We start from the raw sequence: 20,781 nt of genomic DNA, 5'->3' as shown, positions 1-20,781 counted from the left end.
AAAAAATGGTGCTCAAGCAATTCTTTGGTCTATTCTCTGTTAAACTGAAGAGCACTTCATTAAATCATAACTAAGCAGCAGGACACCAAATCTATCTACAAAAGAGAATGCTTTATTAATATGTGAAGGGACTTTCCAATTATGAACCCTGATTTATGAATGCTTCCATTGGCTAACTGAAGGCTGCCTTATCTCTATTAATTTGCTGCAAAGTCTCTTCTGCTTTCTTCCACTATTACTCAGAACAGCAAGTAGGCTGAACTCACCAACTGCTACTATCTGGGAATATCTCACCCCCTGGCTCTTTCACCAAGAAGATTTCAGCATCTGCCACATCCCTGCCCTCTATCCTTTCTTCCTTTCAGCCTAACTCCCTCCCTCACAGGTATTCTTCTCAAACACACAGAAAGGTTATGGGGAAGCCAGGGAGGGGTAGGTCCTGAAGGATACCTCAGGAAAGAGTATTTCAGGCAGAGGAAGCAGCCCTTGTAAAGACCAGAGTAGGGGTACCTGGGCAGCTCAGTCGGTTAAGTGGCCAACTCTGGCTCAGGTCATGATCTCGAAGCTCGTGAGTTTGAGCCCCGCACGGGGCCCTGTGGTAACAGCTCAGAGCCTGGATCCTGCTTCGTCTCTCTCTTCCTCTACCCCACTTGTGCTCTCTCTCTCTCTCTCTCAAAAATAAATAAATATTGGGGCACCTGGGTGGCGCAGTTGGTTAAGCATCCGACTTCAGCCAGGTCACGATCTTGCGGTCCGTGAGTTTGAGCCCCGCGTCGGGCTCTGGGCTGATGGCTCAGAGCCTGGAGCCTGTTTCCGATTCTGTGTCTCCCTCTCTCTCTGCCCTTCCCCCGTTCATGCTCTGTCTCTCTCTGTCCCCAAAATAAATAAACGTTGAAAAAAAAAATTTTAAAAAATAAAAAAAAATAAAATAAAATAAATAAATATTAAAAACAAATTTTAAAGGAGGCACTAAGCAGGATTTCCTGACAGTATGCATCTGGGATGAGAGAAAAGAGTAAAGCATGACTCTAAGGCTTTTGTCTGATATGTTAAGACCCACAAAATGGGGTCCACTGCAGGGGCCCAGCCCATGTCCAAATCTAAACTAAGTCAGCCTGCAGTTGGGGAAAAACCTTACTGCCAAGGAAACCTAACACCAATCACAATCCTCCTACTCAGCTTTAGTTAGCTTATTCTACCCTACAGCAGAGGACCTACTTGCTTTATAAGGAAACCTCCAACATCCTAACCAATCAGGCCCTGTTTTTGTCCTGCCTCTTCTAACATTCTATAAAGCTTTCCCTTGCCACAAACCCTTTAGGAATAGAGTGTTCCACGGGTTGTTAGGCACTGTACTCCCTCAATCCATAGATCATCTTCCCTGGCATCAAGGGCATCAAAGTTGTTACTAAACTGTTTTAGTTTTGTCGTTTGACACGTCCAAGAAGTATAGCACTGCCGTCAACTGAAATGGAAAAAACTGTAGATGGAACAGGCTACGAAGGAAAGCCCTGGAGTTTGATTTCAGACACATTACACCTGACACATATATTAAACAGCCCTTTGAAGATGTTGAATTAGCTGTTTCCATAAGAAACTCTAGAATTTATAGAAAGGTCTAGGCAGGAAATTAAAATATGCAAGTCACTGGAGTACAGATGGGTTTTACAACTTGTTACTGTCACTACCAAGAGAGTGAATATGAGAGAGAAGAGGGCCAGGCTCGAGGCCTTAGGCACCCAACATGAAGGGGTGAGAAGAATAAGAAATAAGAAAGGAGATGGAACAATCGAAGAGGTGGCAAGAAAATCAAGAGCATAGGATTCTGGAAACCAAGGGAATAAAGCGTATCAAGGAAGGGGGAGTGATCGAGCGCAGCACATGCTCCTGGAAGATTATGTAAGAGGACTACTGAAAAACCAATACGGAAGTCATGGAGACCTTCGTATTAATAATGTAAGAGCAGTTCTCATAGAGCAGTAAGGACAAAAGCCGGGGAATGGAACTGAGAGAGAAAAGAGAAAGAAAGAAAACTGGAAAAGTAGACAACTCTTGGCAGCCTTGCTGTAAAAGAGCACAGAAGTGGCATGGTAGCTGATGCAGAGAGGGAGACAAATTTCTTTTAAGATGGGATGGACACAGTATATTTTTATACTGATGGGTATATTCCAGGGTATAACACTGATGATGTGAGAGAAAAGGGAGGAAAGTGCTAGAGAATGTGAATTGAAATTTAATTTGCCCAGGGTAAGCAAGAAGGAAAGGGGCACGGTGCGCACAGGTGGAGGAAATAACTCTACCCTAAGAAGGTAAGGCAAAGTACATACATGCAGATGTTAGTAGAAGGCTAGATGAAGTAAGTACCACTCTCTGGAGTTCATTTTTGATTACTTCAGTTTTTCAGTGATGTAGAAAAAAGGAAAATGCCTTGGAAGACAGGTAAGGACATACTAGAAGTTTGAGAGAAAAGATGTGAAACAGATATTGAGGAAAGGAGAATAAATGACCAGGGTAATGTGACGGGGCTCATTTACAGAGTGTGGTCACGGATTTCAAGCGAAAAAAGCACTGGATCAGTAGAGGGGCAATGGAGGTAGCAAGCAGCAGTCAGAGTTTATGTTCTAAAGGGGGCACTAAGGAGGCTTTCCTGGCACATTCACAGGTGCCAGCACTGGAAGAAGGAGATGTATCTAACCGGGGTATAGTTTTCCCAGGTGAAAGGAGACAGGAGCAGGGGAATCGAGGTGTGTTCAAGGCACTGGTAACAATGACTGAACAGAGAATTTATGCCGATAAGAGCGAGACGAAGGACATCAGGAAGAGAGACAGAGCCTTCTTCTTCCACCCATGATGGAATAACGACAGCCAGATCTCCCCTCCTGCCGCAATGGCTAGAGAACCAAAGGGCAGTATAGGACAGTACTTCCTGAGAAAACTATCATAGGGCAGCCCTACAAATGCCCAAACATGCCTGGTTTCCAGACCTCAGCACAAGCAGGGGAACGCAAACAGCCTGGAAGTTTCACTTAGGAGCCAGAGTTCAGAGTTTAGACAGGACAAGGTGACAAAAATTTGTGGCACAGAGTACTAGAAAAAAAGGGAGCTGTGCAAGAGAGGGAGTTCCGGAGATAAACAGAGAGGTGTATCGAGCCTCTGACCGAATACTGACTTGCACATGTGTGTGAGAACACTGTCAGAGACTGGGGAAAGGCCCATGAGAAAGTAGACACAACAATCAGCAGGGCTCATAAAGGGCTACGAAAAGTTTGTGTTGCTACTAGCCAGAATAGAAATGCTCCTCAACATGCAAGACATTTGGTAGAGTCCTCAGAAAGGCACTGCATCTGTAGTGGAGCCTAAGTAGTCCTACCCTGTTGTTCCCAACCCACTATTACAAAACTCGAAAGCAAGCTTCAGAAAGATCAACCTGATTCCAAGTAATTTAACTGTGTGAAAGCCAGACCCTGAAATATTTAAAGCATCAGATCCCAACATATAAAACAATGTCTAGCATCCAATCCAAAATACCAAGCAGGCAAAGAAGAAGGAAAATATAACCCACCATCAAGAGAAAAACCCATCAACAGAAACTGACCCAGAAATGACATGAATTATAGTTTTAACAGAGCATGACATTTATCCAGGTATTATAAATATACTTTGCACGTTCAAGAAAATAGAGGAAAGCATGAACATCACAGAAAGATTTTTAAAAATGATTATCAGGGAACAGCATCATATAACCTGGCTTACATATAACCAGAGTCTTGGGGGATGGGAGGGTATTTAAAGAATTAAAAGCCAAAATGTTTCCTAATTTGATAAAAACTATAAACTAAAAACTATAAACAGTAAGGTGATAGAATCAATGAACTGGAGGCACTTTTGGAGCCAGATTACTGAAATAATACTTGAATGAGTTAGAAAGACAGGAGGAGTCTTGACAGAGTAGGATACTTGACACTGACATTATAGAAGGGTGAAATTTTAAAGTTTATTTATTTTTTTGAGAGAGAAAGATAGAGAGCACAAGTGGTGGAGGGGCACAGAGAGGTGGGGATAGAGGATCTAAAGCAGGCTCTGCACTGACAGGAGAGATCCCAAGGCGGGGCTCAAACTCATAAACCATGAGATCATAACCTGAGCCGACATCGGAAGCTTAACCAACTGAGCCACTCAGGTGCTCAAAGGATGACATTTTAAAAAATGTTTTCATTATATTCTTAATGTTTTTCTTTAATCATTCCTTTATAATATTTTCCACTTTTCTTTCATTGCAAATATATGGCATTTTGCTAATTTGGGGTTATAGCCAACAATTTTTTAAAAAAAATTTTGTTAATGTTTATCCATTTTGAGAGAGAGAGAGCGAGCGAGCGAGCAGGGAAGGGGCAGAGAGAGAGGGAGAGAGTGAGAATCCCAAGCAGGCTCCATGTTGTCAGCGCACAGCCCAATGTGGGGCATGAACTCACGAACCATGAGATCATGACCTGAGCTGAAATCAAGAGTCAGACACTCAACAAATTGAGCCACCCAGGCGCCCCCAACAAAATTTTTATATGTGCTATCTGTGATACAAAAGAGGATCTCCTTTTGTTAATCTCCACAAAGCTTCTTTCACATTTCCTTGGGTAGTCTGAATATCCGATAACTGTAAATATGAGTTATTTATTTCTCATATTATTTAACTTCATTATAATCTTCAATGTAGATCAACCACTTTGATCATTTTACTTTATAAAATCTATTAATTATGTGTCAGGTACTATTTTAAATACTGACAAGCACTGGGGTGCATACGTGGTTCAAACAGCTAAGCGTCTGACTCTGATTTCAGCTCAGGGCCTGATTTTATGGTTTTTGAGTCTGGGCCCCATGTTGGGCTCTGCACTGGCAGTGTGAAGCCTGCTTGTGATTCTCTGTCTCCCTCTCTCTCTGCCTCTCCCCTGCTCATTCATTCCCCCCCCCCCAAAATAAATAAGTAAACTTTAAATAAAATTTACAAGTATTAATTCATTTAATCTTTATAAATATCCTAGGTGTTTGGTATATTATTATTCTCACTTTATAGATGAAAAAATTGTACACTGTACCTGAGATTAGGTTAGGTTATTTCCCTAAGGTTATAGATAATGAGTGGTAGAGCAGGGATTCAAATCCAAGCAGTTTAGTTCTGTTAGTTCTGCCACATTCTTAACTACCTCCTGGATCTTTCTTGAATGAGCAGTAGAGGGACTTGCAATGTATGGGTCAGAGCCAACCCTTGACTTGATTTCATTTAAAAAAAAAAAATGCAGGAAAAAAACCCCCAAAAACTATGATTATAAAAATTTAGTGACCATCTAAAAACCACAAGATAGAACCATCACTATAAAAAGAGACTTAGTTATCTTCAAACGTGGTACAGAAGGGAAATAATACTATTTTCCAAAAAGCTAAAAATCTTTCTCCATTGAAATGAGACATTTCACAGTATGCTTCCCTTTAAAACCTTTAGTTTGCAGGGGCACCTGGCTGGCAGGTGGTAGAGCATGTGACTCTTGATCTCAGGATTTGAAGTTCAAGACTCACATTGGGTGGAGAGATTACTAAATAAAGTCTTAAGGGGACCCTAGGTGGTTCAGTTGGTTAAGCATCCGACTCTTGATTTTGGCTCAGGTCATGATCTCACGGTGGTAAGATCAAGCCCTATGTCATGGAGCCTGCTTGGATTCCCTCTCCTTTTCTCTCTGACCCTCCTCCATCCTCTCTCTCTCCCTCTCTCTCTCAAAATAAATAAATAAACATTTTAAAATAAAATAAAACCTTGAAAGAAAAAAACCTTTAGGTTTCCTTTATAAAGAAAAAATCCTTTTTAAAGAAATTTTGATAGTCCTTGAATTTTTAGAAACCAAAACAACTAATTTTACGGAAAAAAAAAGAAAAAATAACAGTACTGATAGAAGAGTTTGAACTTATTTGAGGGGTTTCTTCATCATTTATTTATTACATTTACTCATTCAACAAATGTCTTGAGTGCCCACTACACATGAAGAATTATGCTAGTCACTGGGACTTATAAATGAAAGGTCTTCTGGGGCACCTGGGTGGCTCAGTCGGTTAAGCGTCTGCCTTTGGCTCAGGTCATGATTTCATAGTTCATGAGTTCGAGCCCAGCACTGGGCTCTCTGCTGTCAGCGCAGGGCCTGCTTTGGATCCTCTGTACCCTTCTCTCTCTCCCCATTCCCTGCTGTGTCTCTTAAGAAATAAATAAACATTAAAAAAATTTTTTTAAATAAATAAATAAAAGGTCTTCCAGGAACTCACACTCTAATATAGTGTTCCTTAAATTGTGGTTTATGGATTCCTAGAAGGGTCCCAGGATATACTTTTGAGGCTCAAAACTATAAAAATAAATTAATTTTATGTTCTTTTTTTTTTAAATAAGGTATTAATACAAGTAGAGTCTGGATCATTTGTATGACTTTTTAACCAAGCACTAACCACAAAGAAAGGAATTGATAAACCGTACAATATAAAAAAATAAAAACTTTAGTCTTAAAAGACACCATTCAGGAACTGAAAAGCTACCCACATAGTGGAAGAAGTATTATTTCTAATACACATATCCAAGATAGGCTCTTATCCAATATATGTAAAGATTCCAAACAAAGCAAAACATGTGAAGATTCCTAAAAATCAGTAAGAAATGAAAAACAATCCAATGTAAAACTTGGCAAACACTGGAAGAGACCCTCCATAAAGACAGTATCTACATGGCCAATAACCATATGAAAAAGCACCCACCACCATTAATCATCAGGGAAACATACATTAAAGTCATGAGAAAAAATCACTATAAACCACCAAAAAGGCTAGAATAGAACAGAATGACAATACCAAGTATTAGACAAAATTCAGAGCAACCAAAACTCTCAATGTGCTGGTGAGAGTGTAAATTGCTACAACTACTTTAGGAAACTCTTTAGCAGTATCTACGGAAGCTAAACATATGCATACTATGTGAAGCCCCAATTTCATGTCTAGGTATGCTTCCCAATGAGCTGCACACATATGTCTACCAAAAGACATCGTATCTCAATTCACAATAGTAAAAAAAAAAACCCATAAACCCCCAAAAGTCCATCAGCAAGAGGATGGATAAATTGTGAAATATTCGTAACAGTGGAACACTATATAGCAACAAAAATTTAACATGTAATAAGAGGAATCTCAAAGAAATCATGTTGAGCAAAAAAGTCACACACAAGAGTACACACTGGTTCCTGAACAGACAAAACACATCTACAGTTATTAGAAGTCAGCATAGTGATTACCTTGTGGAAGGGGTTACAAGTTAGAGACTAGCACAAGACAAGAGAGAGGGGGCTTTCAGGGATACTGTTAAATATTCTATTTCTAGATCTGGGTGTTGATTATACAGGTATGTTTACTTTATAAAAATGCATCCAACCATAGGTTTATGATTTGTGTGCATTTCTGTATACAGGTCATATTTCAACAAAGCTTACTTTAAAAATGGGCATGCTAGTATTGTTCATTTAAAAATTATTTTTTAGTACTGTATTTAATTTGTAACTATTTTATTTTTTTATTTCATTTCATTTCATTTCATTTCATTTCAGAGAAAGAAAGTACTCAAGCAGGGGAGAGGGGTAGAGGGAGAGAAGAGAATCTCAGGCAGTCTCCATGGTCAATGAGGAGCCCAACACGGGGCTCGATCTCAAAAACGGTGAGATTATGACCTGAGCCCACATCAAGAGTTGGTTGCTCAACTGACTGAGCCACTTGTGCCCCTTGTAACTATCTTAAAAAAAATTTTTTTTTAATATTTTTTATTCTTGAGAGAGAGACAGAGACAGGACACAAGTGGGGGAGGGGCAGAGTGAGAGAGAGACACAGAATCAGAAGCAGGCTCCAGGCTCTAAGCTGTCAGCACACAGCTGGACACAGGGCTTGAACTCACAAGCCAAGAGATCATGACTTGAGCTGAAGTCGGACCTTTCACCAACTGAGCCACCCAAGCACCCCATGGAGAGAACCTGTGACTCCTGATCTCAGGGCTGTGAGTTAGAGCCCCATAATGGGTGTAGAAATTACTAAAATATTTAAATACATTTTTTTTTAAAGTTGCATTTGGAAGAAAATAAAGTTTTTAATAGTTGTATTAGTTATCATTTCTATACATCTTCTTCATGATAACAAAGGTACAAGAAAAGTTAAAGGAGAAGTTGAGTCAAGACAAGAAATAATATCATGCACACAATTAGAATTATTTTTTACTCATCGGCACTCTTTCACTCCCAGAACATTTTGACGACACAGGGAATTTAGTTGATTTAAGATTTGTATTTGTTCCCTCTGTGAAGTTCTGATCCTACTGATTATGAATTATATTCAATGACGGCACCCTAATTACTTTACAAAAGGAATCCAATTTGTGTATTTACCTTGGGTCTTTCCTGTAAACAATGAGGCTAGCCATTTGAATGTTGGGTTCCTATATGGTCTATGAGCCACTGGTACTCCCAGTTATGTGATTTTAAAACCACATTTGCAACCCCCATTAACAAAAAGAACCACAAAACTCCAGTATATATTCGAATCCTGGCAATTCTCACTATGTTCCAGCCACACCAACCTTTTAAAGGTGCTCCTTAAATATGCCAAGCTCACCAGTGCACCTCAGGACCTTTGCCCTGGGCAGAATGCAGACCATTCAAGTCTAGCATCAGTATTGCCCCACAGAGGTCCTAAGAAAACTGCCTTTCCCCCTTTCCTCTCTGCAGATCCAGAACCTAGATCTTAAGCACAAAGGAGATTTAATTTGGCTTTGAGACTGAAAATTTTATGTTTTTTTTTATATATGTTTATTCACTTTTGAGAGACAGACAGTGTGAGTGGGGGGAGGGCAGAGAGAGAGGGGGACAGAGGATCTACAGCAGGCTCTGTGCTGACAGCAACAAGCCTGATGTGAGGCTCAAACTCATGAACCATGAGATCACGACCCAAGCTGTAATCAGACACTCAAAACCGACTGAGCCACCCAGACGCCCAGAGATTGAAATTTTTAATGTAGAGTAACAGAATTTTTTATTTTCATTTTTTTTTCAACGTTTATTTATTTTTGGGACAGAGAGAGACAGAGCACGAACGGGGGAAGGGCAGAGAGAGAGGGAGACACAGAATCGGAAACAGGCTCCAGGCTCTGAGCCATCAGCCCAGAGCCCGAGGCGGGGCTCGAACTCACGGACCGCGAGATCGTGACCTGGCTGAAGTCGGACGCTTAACCGACTGCGCCACCCAGGCGCCCCTATTTTCATTTTTTAAAGTAGGTTCCACACCCAGCGGAGAGTTCAACAGAGGGCTTGAACTCACGACCCTGAGAGATCAAGACCTGAACTGAGACTAAGAGTCAGATGCTTAACCAACCGAGCTACCCAGGCACCCTGGGTAACAACTTTTTTTAAAGACCAGAAAGTTAGGAGACGGGGCTGAAATGTCATCAAGTGGCAGAGAAGGAAAATTCAACAGAACATAGTTGAAAGCAATATTTAGGGGAACAAATTTATTTTGTTGTAAGACAGTGCCCCCGTCTTCTAAACACTCTTGATTATACTGTTTTCATCTCAGCTCTCATTACTACAAAACTACCCCTTGTGTTACTTTTTTGGTGTCAGTATTTACACATTTGAATAGAAGTTCCAAAGACTAAGGACCCTATCTGTCATATTCCCTACTGTATCACAGAATAGTATCCAGCACAGAATACACGCCTACATATTTGTAGAATGAACAAACCCTGTTACAGAGATCAAATATCCCTGACGTTACTTGTAAGTACTACATCTATTATGACCAATGTTTTAACCTGAGCTGTAACTTGTTTGGGTGTTTACACAGTCCATCAGGTGCCAATTTATTCTACCTACTATACCAAAGCAAGAGTCAGATGGCTTTCTGTGACACAACTGGGTTCACCAGGACACCTAGCAAAACATCTATTAAGAAACACCTGTCTTTGTCTATCTCTCTTCTCCAGCCTTCTCCTCTGTCCACCAGACGGATGTCTAGCGTCCTCCTGATAACCTCCTGCAGTCTAAAATTCCCCTCTTCTAATCCATTGATAAACAACTGATCTCTCAAAGTTCATCCTAAACTGTCACATTCTGTTAGTAGCAATAATTAATATACATCACCTCCAGATAATGGTAATTTTGTTCACTCATTTCTCTTCAAAGAATATGAACAATTCTCACATTTACATTTATCATTGCTTTTTTAAATTTTTTTAATATTTATTTTTGAGAGCGAGCACGAGCACAAGTGGTAGAGGGGTACAGAGAAAGGAAGACAGAGAATCCAAAGCAGGCTCTAGGCTCTGAGCTGTCAGCACAGGACCCCACACCAGGCTCAAACCCATGAACCACAAGACCATGACCTGAGCTGAAGTTGGATGTTTAACTGACTGAGCCACTCAGGTGCCCCATCACAGTTTTATAGTAACTAATTCAGTCTACTATTCCTACTTCCACCTCTACCCATGGCCAACAATCATAACCCTGAATTCCCTTTTTCCCTAAGCTGTGTCAAATGTAAGCATGTCTCTAGGACAGGACACTGGAGGGAGGGCAGGCCCCCTAAGGATCATGTGCCTCTTCCCCATTCAGAAGGGCAATTTCCCACAACTCAATGAAAACTGACAAGTTAGGTTCTTAAATAAGGCTCTCATTTACGTTCCAATACAAATTAAAAGGAACCATGCACTTGGGTATCTTAACCATTCACTGACAACATTCAAATCTTGATAATCACGTCCCTAATTCCTTGCCAAGCATGTTCCTGACTCAGTGCTTTTACACGGGCTGTTCCCATTCCCTCTACATGAAACTCTTCTCCAAACATGTACAGGCTTCTTCCCTTGCTTCATTCAGGTCTCCAGTCCAATGTCGTCTCCTCAGAGGCCTTCCCTCATTAGCACAGCAATTGCACTACTAGATATTTACCCAAAGGTTCAAAAATACTGATTTGAAGGGACACACGAACCCCAATGTTTACAGAAGCATTGTCAACGATAACCAGATTATGGAAAGAGCCCAAATGTCCATCGACTGATCAATGGATAAAGAAGATGTGCTATAAATGTATGGCAAGATTTCATTCTTTTTGATGGAATATTAGCCATCAAAAAGAATGAAATCTTGCCATTTCCAACAACGTGGATGGAACCAGAGTGTATTATGCTAAGCAAAATGAGTCGGTCAGAGAAAGACAAATACCATTAATTCACTGATAAGTGAAATTTAACAAACAAAACAAATGAACACAGGGGAAGAGGGTGGGGGAAAGAGATGGGGAGGCAAATCATAAGAGACTCTTGGGGGCACCTGGGTGGCTCAGTCGGTTAAGCATCTGACTCTTAATTTCAGCTCAGGTCATGATCTCACCGTTGGTGAGTTCAAGCCCCACATCAAGCTCAGAGCTGTCAGTCATTCTCTCTCTCCTTGCCTCTCTGCCCTTCCCCCTCTGTCTCCCTTCCTCCCTCTCAAAACAAACTTAAAAACAAACACACAAAAGATAAGAGATTCTTAACTACAGAGAACAAAAAGGGTTGATGGAGGGAGGTGGGTAGGTGATGGGCACTAAGGAGGGCACTTGTTGTCTTGAGCACTTGGTATTGTATGTAAGTGATAAACCACTAAATTCTACTCCTGAAGCCAATATTACAGTATATGTCAACTATCTAGAATTTAAATAAAAACATGGAAAAGAAAAAAACCCCCACCAGATTCCTCTCTATCCTTTCCCTAATTGTTTTTCTTCATAGCATATACCTGACCTATAGAATGTACTTGTTTATATGCTTTTTGCCTCTCTCTCCATAAAAAATATAAATTAAATTAAAAAAAAACTTTTTAATGTTTATTTATTTTTGAGAGAGGGTGAGAGAGAGAGACAGAGCTCGAGTGGTGGAGGGTCAGAGAGAGAGAGGGAGACACAGAATCGGAAATAGGCTCCAGGCTATGAACTGTGAGACTATGACCTGAGTCCAAGTTGGATGCTTAAGTGACTGAGACACCCAGGCCCCCCACCACCACCTCTGTGGATCTAATTAGAAGGGAACAGAACCAGAAATTTCTTCTTTTAACCAATCAACACTCACTCACAGAGCGTCTACAATGCAGATACTTCACTCGACTCCTCTTTTTAAGCAATTATCACTCGTTTATGGAGCACCTACCATAAACGATCACTGCAGTTGATGGTTAAGGCATCAAGATTAATAACATAAAGTCCTGCAATAATGGGGCTTACAATCTTGGAAGGGAGCTAGATATGTAAATAGATTATGCTAATAATATATAAGTATATATGCATTATGTATAAGTATATGCTTGTAAGTATACTTAGATGTATATACTTATATACACATATACACACATATGTGTATAAGTATGTAACTATTATGAAAATAACATATAAGTACACAAATATGTAATATATAAGTATACAAGTATGTAATATATAAATATACAAGTATATAAGTACACATATATAATATATAAGTGCTGGAAAAAACCTGATGTAGTGCTCTGGTTATGCAGGGCAGGCAACAATTTGAAAAGAGAGCTCTAAGAAGAAAGGAGGAATCTGGGCTGGGTTTTAATGACTAAAAATGAATTTAACAGGCAAATATTGAGGGATAGTGGTATACTACTGAACCAACAAGGAACCAGCCAGGTAGAGGTAGGGGTGTGTGAGAGAAAGAGAGAAAGAAGGTGAGAGGGAGAGAGAGAGAGGGGAGAGAGAAGGAGAGGACATGGGAGGGAGACAGATATTAGGGAGAAGACCCAACTGGAAAGATATCAAAGAATTTGAACCATCAAAGGTATGTGAGCAGGAAAGTGATATGGTCAGAACTGTGTTTTGGTCCAGAGCTCAGATCAGAGTTAAGAGATAAAAATAGTGAAATCATGGGAGTTAAGACTGCCCCAGAAACAGAAGTACAAAGATAGAAAAGGGCTGAAGATTAAATCCCAAGAAATAACTACATTGGGGAGGATAGGAGGGAGGTCAGAGAAAAACACAAGTGATCTGAGAGACGGGACACCAAAAGAGAACCTCATAAAAATTAAAAGGGAAGCAGAGATAGTCATCAACAATATCAGAAGAGAGGATGGACGTAACATTTCGCAATCACGAAGTTGCTATTGCTCTTGAGACCGACAGCTTCACTGTAAGCAGGTGGGAGTCAGGGGAGAGTCGGGTCACAGTTAAAGAAAAAGGTGTAGAATTATAAAGGCAGTGAGTGGGGGCCACCTTTCAAACAACAGTGAGAATGAATGGAAAGAGAAAAAAGGGCAAAAGTTTGTGGCCAAAGCAGAGTACAGGTGAAGTTTATACCAGGAGACAGGGGAACTTTCTTATCCCTAGAGAAGTGAGGAGGAGACTGAAACAAAATAACAGGGAATGTACTGACAAGTCCTGGGGGGGGGGGGGGGATGAAGGCTGAAGAACAAATGGAAGGAAGCAATACAGTGGGTGCCTTGAAAAAGAGGAGACTCTAAGGGAAACTGGAAAAATTGGTGATACCGATCAAGGTTAAGGGCACTCCAAATAACTGAATAAATAGGCTAAGAATTAAATGGGGTGGAGACTTGAAAAATAAGATTTAAACAACTGCTATTTGGGGTAGGATTCTCAACTAGAAATGAAGAAAAGAGCAAAGAGCACTTAGGGCCTAGATACTGCAAAAGCAAAGGAACAAGAATTATATGTTTAAAAAAAGACTAGTAATATTGAAAGGTTTTAGGCAAAATAAACCCCCCAAACAACTGATAATTGTTTATAACAACACATACACCACCAATCTCTGTATATTCAAAAGACTTCCAAAATCCAGCCATAGTCCACTTGCTTTAAACAAAGTATTATATCAAATTCCAATATTAAAAAAGTAGGTGGTTTGTATTGCTTTGCCTACTGACTTGCAAGTTTCACATCAAAGTTTCGATCTTGTTATCTCTCAAAACATATTAGCTATCCCTCCAAACTGTCATCCACAAAGCCCAAAATCTTAACTTCACCCAAGTTACTGGCAAACAGGAAAAGAACTTATTTTTTCAGAAGAACACTGAAAGCCTCCCTTCAGGGTTGATGATTTATCACTTATCATTTCTTCAGGTACAGCTGTTTAACTGATAACGAAGCAAATTCTAACTGTATTCTCATCTAGCCCACGCTTCTCCGTTGTGACCCCAGGACATGACAATTTCGGCAAATATGATCTGGTGAGATCTAACTGCACAACGTCTAAGGCATATTTCTCTTGTGAATCACTCTATTCGCCCTATCAAAAAAGCAAATAAGGCTAACGTGGCCACACCCAACCAGCTCTATCTCTATTCAAGGGCACCCCCAGACTTGAATTTAAATGAGACTATGAATTATGTTATGGGTCTACCCTGGCAGGGTCTCACTACATTCCTCCAGGAAGACAGACTGTTCACTTTTTAATTAGTTACTTTTTGTTTTTAAGAGAGAAAGAGAGACACGTGCACACGCTGGAGAGAAGACAGAGAGAGAGAGAGAGAGAGAGAGAGACAGGGAGGGAGGGAGGGAGAGAGAGAATCTGAAGCAGGCTCCACACTCAGTGCAGAGCCCAACACGGGGCTCTTATCCCAGGACCCAGGGAGCACGACCTGAGCCGAAATCAAGAGTCCTATGTTCAACCCACGGGGCCACCCAGGCACTCCTAATTAGTTACTTCCGTTAAGTATAAAAATGAGACAACCTCTCTCCCCACCCCCAAAAAGAAAGAAAACAAGCAAAAACCAAACAAAAAAGCAAACAAAAAACCAATACAACAGTTTTCTGGCCAACTTGAACATGGAAACTTTTGGTGATACAGACACAAGAATCAAATGTCTATTTATAACGTTCACTACGTTAGTTATACGTATTTTAAATCGCAGACTTTGTTAAACAATATTCAGAAATTCCCTCTCCCCCTTTTCAACGCTTCATGAAACAATTTCACTGAAAAATTTCCAGTGTGACTTTGGCATGTGTCTTCATGTTCACTGAAGTGAATGATTCATTCACCTGTTTTTTTTTTTTCAAAGCATTACCATCTTCCTTTAATTTATAAACGTCTGAGTTAATATGAAGTATTATATGTAATATGACATATATACAATATGAGATATTATACGCAAGATTTCAGAACTTCTTGAATCCCTGTGAACTTTTTAACCTGAGTCCTAAATGCCCATTTTCTATACCTTCAAGCAGTCTTTTCGTTCTATAGGTGGGCGTTGGATGCGAACAATCATAATCCCGACAAGGTAAGCACTCTTCTAGTATTTATGCAGTCGCTTAGCCTGGCAAGGCTTTGTACGGAATAGAATAAAGCGACTTTCTCTTTTCTGAGAGATAATTCTTGGGGGGGAAAGGGCGTTGGTTTACATCCAAGTAATCATCAAGTCAAAAAAAAAAAATCACAAAGAATCACGAACCCAAATACTTCTTAAGCACACTTCAATGAATAACATCAACTACCGCTTATGTAAACAGGCAGAGGCACCAACAGGCGCGTTCAGAACTTTTCTTTCTGACTCTATCAGAACTCTTCTATACTGTTACAAAAAAAGGGTTAGAATGGGTTACTCGACGCCCATGAATTCGTTTTCTGAGAGAAACGGCGGTCGTAGTAACTCAAGTTATTCGTGTGTATTGTGCACTAATTCCCCGCCAGTCACTATTTTAAGCCTTTTGCACACACTAACTCAATCTTAACGATGCTCCTATGAAACAGGTGCTATTGATAACGCCGTGGGATGGGTAAGGAAACCTAGGCACAGAGAAGTTAAGAAACTTGCCAAAAGTCACACAGCTTCTGAGTGGCAGGCTGAGCGGAAGCCATACCGCCTCTTACACTAATAAAATTAGGTCTACGTTTCCTAAGACAGCCTCACCTGTTGGACAGTTATCCTCAGTTGCCTAAAGGAGACCTAAGTGAGGGGCCAGCATGTTTTCGTGTACTTCCTATTATCCGTGTGCCCTGTCTTCTCCTCCCAACTTTTTAACTGATGGGGAGAGAATACGCTCCTGCGGGCCTAGCCCTTCCCGGCCTTCCCACACGCTAACTCACTCGAGCCGTTTCCTCGGATCCCGTAACTTTCCCAAGCTCCACACCGCTGGGAGCACTTCCTCGCTCGGTCCTCCGGCTGCACCGCACCGGGGTCGCGAGGTAGTCTCCCAAGGAAAAACCCGAACTCCAGAACCGGAGAGCAGGAGGGAAGGCGCAGAGGGCCGACAGGAGAGCCCGGCCCCGCTCGCCGAGCGGCCGGGAATTTCTGGCAGACTAGACGCGGCGAGCAGAAATTCAGAAGGTGGGAGCGGGGAGGGGGAGGGGGTCAGTCAAGTCATTGAAACCTACTGGGCAGCATTTTCTCGGATCGCCCTCTCACGCGTCCCGGGCGCCCGCCTCGGAGAGAGCCGAGACCCCGAGAGCGCGCACGGCCCGGCGGGTCCGGGCGCGGCAGCACCGCGCACCCGCCGCCCCGGGGCCGGAGCTGGTCCCCCGCGCCGGGCCTCGCACACCGCGGCCGACCGGCGGGGCGGACGGCCGGCGCCTCCCGACCCCAAGGCCACAGACCCCCAGCGTTCCGGCCCGCGGCGGCGGACGGCCCCCGAACGCTCCCCCCCTCCGCCGCTGAGCCCGAACCGGGCCTCTCCCGGCGAGCCGAGCCCAACGGGGACGCGGGGTCCAAGCCGGGCTGCGCTGAGGGTCTTACCTTTAACAGATTAGACGTCGCCATGTTCCTTCAACTTAGCGTCTCGCGAGACGGCGCGAGATTTCGTGGCGCTCCGGGCCAGGCCCCAGGCGGAGGCCGGGGTTCCCACCGGGGCCGACCCGCCCGCCGGCCCGCACCGGGGGTGTGCTCGGCACCGCGGGGGCGTGCCGACAGCGCTGACCTCGTCCCGGGCACCTGGAGCTTCCTCACTCGTCCCCCCTACATGGTCACCGGAGCTCCCCCACGCGAAAGAGCTCATGCAAACGCTCGGGGAGACGGCAGCGGCGAATGGTGACGAGGTAGCGGGAGCCGACCTGAATTGGAAGAGGAAGCATCGACTCCACGAGCCTCCCCACTCCTTCGGATTAGCCTCTGTGGTTGCACCCGCAGCGGCCACGGGCAACGAATTTAGCACGGCTTAGGCCGGGCAGCTCAGGTTCCGCGGCCGCGTCACGTGACGCGGCGGCCGGGGGCGCGCTCGGGAGCGAGCGTGGGAGCCGGGATGCCTCGGAGGGTCGGGAGGCTGTGGAGAGGGCGGCAGCACGCCCTCTGCTGGCGGGACCAGGTATTTTCTCTCGTCCCCCAAAGCCGGGGATGGGGTGTACCTGGAGGGGCGCGATCCTCAAGGAAATGCTTCTGACAGCTGGGCTTAGGTCCGGGCAGCTCATTTGGTAAGAACTGGCGCCTCGAAGGCAATGACTGCTTGAATAAGTGCGCAAAAGCGTGAACTATTAATATTTCCAGTCCAGAGTGCCTGGCACTGAAATAATGAACATTCATCTTGGATTTCCCGTGGGCACATGATTCCAGAAGGTACTAACCATAACCTCCCCCCAAGCTTTAGCCCTTCAGACCACAAACCACTGGCCCAGATAAGAGAATATAACTCACAGAAAACCGACAGTGTACCTGGAATTATGTGATGCATGTTTATAAACAGTATTCATTCCTACATGCATAATATATTAGGAGGGAGCAAAATTAGATCTATGGAGTAAAATGCAGCCAGGAACGGGCATGAAGTTTGCAACTTTGCATAGAATGATCCAAGCAGGTCTTGCTGAGAAGATGCCTTTGGAGCAAAGGCCTGAAGGAGGTGAGGGACAAGACCAGGCCATGTGTGGAAGAACACTGCAGATAGGGGGAACCCGGCGGCAGGTTGCCCAGACTGTGGGAAGAGCCGTGAGAAGGTGGTGTGTTCAGAGCTGCGAGAGTGAGGAGAGCATGAGATCATTTAGGACCTTGTGGGCTGCTGTAATAAAGACTCGCTTGTATCCTGAGTGACATGGGCCATCAATCACGTGGGCTTTTGAGCAGAGGGGTGGCATGATGAAACCCCTGTTTTCAGGGCGCCTGGGTGGCTCAGTTGGTTGAGCATCCGACTTTGGCTCCGGTGATAATCTCACGGTTTGTGAGCCTGAGCCCCACATCGGACTCTGCTGACAGCTCAGGGCCCGGAGCCTGCTTCGGATTCTGTGTCTCCCTCTCTCTCTGCTCCTCCCCTGCTCACACGCTGTCTCTCTTTCAAAAATAAAGAAAGATTAAAAAAATTTTTTTTTTAAATCTCTGTTTTCACATGCTCACTCTACTGTGTAAATAGTAAACAGAAGGGTCATTTAAAGAGCTTCTTAATATCTCCTTAAATTGACAGGACAGTCAGGTGTCCCAATTTTCAAATAGTTTCTTAGAGTAATCTAGGCATGATTAACGGATGATCGAGAGGTAGAGCAAGGACTCAGCCAGCAGGTCTGTAATGTCCAGGCAGAATGTCTACACAGGGATGACCCTTCAGGGGTTATCTTTGTTCGACAGATGGGAAAAACTGAGTCTCAGAGTGGTGATCTGGCCAAGGTCACTCAGGTCAGAGAAAAGGCCTAGTGCAGCATTAACTTTATATAATTATGGTTCCCTTTTCCAGGGAAACTGGGTTTTATCTTCAACCCTAGGCCAACTCTCCTGCTCGATTTAAAGTGTAAATTGATTATAATCAATTTTATGTATCTTAAAATAAGATGACAATGATAAAGCAAGTGAATGAATGAATGAATGAATGACACTTAAGAATCCAACTAAGGGGGCACTAGAGTGGCTTAGTCAGTTAAGAGTTCTACTCTTGGGGCGCCTGGGTGGCTCAGTCGGTTGAGCGTCCAACTTCGGCCCAGGTCATGATCTCGCAGCCCGTGGGTTCAAGCCCCACATCGGGCTCTGTGCTGACAGCTCAGAGCCCGGAGCCTGTTTTGGATTCTGTGTCTCCCTCTTTCTCTGACCTTCCCCTGTTCGTGCTCTGTCTCTCTCTGTCTCAAAAATAAATAAACATTAAAAAAAAAAAATTAAAAAAAAAAAAAGACTTCTACTCTTGATTTAGGCCCAGGTCATGATTTCAGGGGTTGTGAGTTCGAGCCTCACGTAGGGCTCTGCACTGACCTCACAGAGCCTGCTTAGAATTCTCTCGCTCACTCTCTCTCTGCCCCTCCCCTGTTCATGCTCTTTTTCTCTCTCTCTCTCAAAATAAATTAAAAAAAATGTTTAATAATCCAAGTAAGTATTTAATACTTGTTTGACTGCCTATTATGTATGTACTTGGCACCAGAAATACAGGATTAAATGAGATAGAGGAGACCCATGCCATCTTGAAGCTTACACAAATAACATATTACTTAACTGGGGTGCCTGGCTGGCTCAGTCGGTGGAGCATGGGACTCTTGATCTCAGGGTTGTGAGTTCAAGCCCCACATTGGGTGCAGAGATTACTTAAAAACCACCACCACAAAATCTTGAAAAAATGACTCATTTGGCGTTGTGATAAATACTCCAAAGGAAAAATCCAACGTGCACCACAGAGCATATAGTATGGAGGGGGGACCAATACCCTAACTGCCATCATTCCCATTTCACACTACAAACCTTGAGAGTACTTTCTGAAACCCAGTTGCAAACATGCCAGGATATTTCCTTCTCCTAACTCACTCGTTCTGGCAACAGAGCTTCTATAAGATGTCCCCAGTTTACAATGAGTTCTCTATTCCACTGACTCCACCGATTCGCCCACCATCCCCTCCTGTTTTTACCTTCTTCCTCTTCCCATTTCGGTCTATGGCCTAACATTACAAAAATGCTTAAATATTTTAAAAGCTTAAATATTTCATTTATTTTAAAATTAGCACAAGCACATGGTACAAAATTCAGAATGTGCTAAGCAGAATGCAGTTAAAAGCAAGCCTCCCTCCCCTTTCTGGGGTAATGTGCTATATTGTGGCTGGGGTTTGGGGTATTCAGATGTATGCATTTGTCAAAATTCAGCCAAGTGCTGTTAAGGTTTTTGCATCTCCTTCAAACTTAAAAAAGTGGTAAACAAAATTTGAAATTTAGTTAATGATATTCATGCTGAAGACTTTAGAAGCAAGTGAAGTTATGCTTACAATTTACTCTGAAATGTATCAGGAATAGCCTCAGCAATCAGACAACACAAAGAAATAAAAGGCATCCAGATCGGCCAGGAGGAGGACAAACTTTCACTCTTTGCAGATGACATGATACTCTATATGGAAAACCGAAAAGATTCCACCAAAAAACTGCTAGAACTGATCCATGAATTCAGCAAAGTGGCAGGATATAAAATCAATGCACAGAAATCAGTTGCATTCCTATACACCAACAATGAAACAATAGAAAGAGAAATCAAGGAATCAATCCCATTTAAAGTTGCACACAAAAAAATACAATACCTAGGAATAAATCTAACCAAAGTGGTGAAAAATCTATACACTGAAAACTATAGAAAGCTTATGAAAGAAATTTGAGAAGACACAGAAAAATGGAAAAAGATTCCATGCTCCTGGATGGGAAGAACAAATATTGTTAAAATGTCGGTCCTACCCAAAGCACTCTACCTATTCAAAGCAATACCTGTCAAAATAACAGAAGCATTTTTCACAGAGCTAGAACAAACTGTCCTAAGATTTGTATGGAACCAGAAAAGACC

General features: G+C 42.7%; 1 protein-coding gene across 2 annotated transcripts in view; it reads right to left on the bottom strand.

Moving 5' to 3' along the window:
- The window catches only part of CUL5 (cullin 5), a 96,796-nt gene extending 79,566 nt beyond the window's left edge, over positions 1 to 17,230 (bottom strand). Inside the window, exon 1 of one of the 2 annotated variants that reach the window (XM_047876735.1) lies at positions 16,800 to 17,230. In XM_047876735.1, coding sequence (XP_047732691.1) covers positions 16,800 to 16,823 — 24 coding nt within the window. In that variant the 5' untranslated portion in view covers positions 16,824 to 17,230. The remainder of the gene's footprint in view (positions 1 to 16,799) is intronic. The other variant, XM_047876734.1, reaches the window with a different exon arrangement.
- Positions 17,231 to 20,781: the final 3,551 nt, after the last annotated feature.

This window comes from Prionailurus viverrinus, chromosome D1 (genome assembly GCF_022837055.1).
Source record: "Prionailurus viverrinus isolate Anna chromosome D1, UM_Priviv_1.0, whole genome shotgun sequence".
Classification (NCBI taxonomy): Eukaryota; Metazoa; Chordata; class Mammalia; order Carnivora; family Felidae; genus Prionailurus; species Prionailurus viverrinus.
The sequence above is the reverse complement of the archived record's forward strand: the minus strand, read 5'-3'. Positions and strand labels throughout refer to the sequence as shown.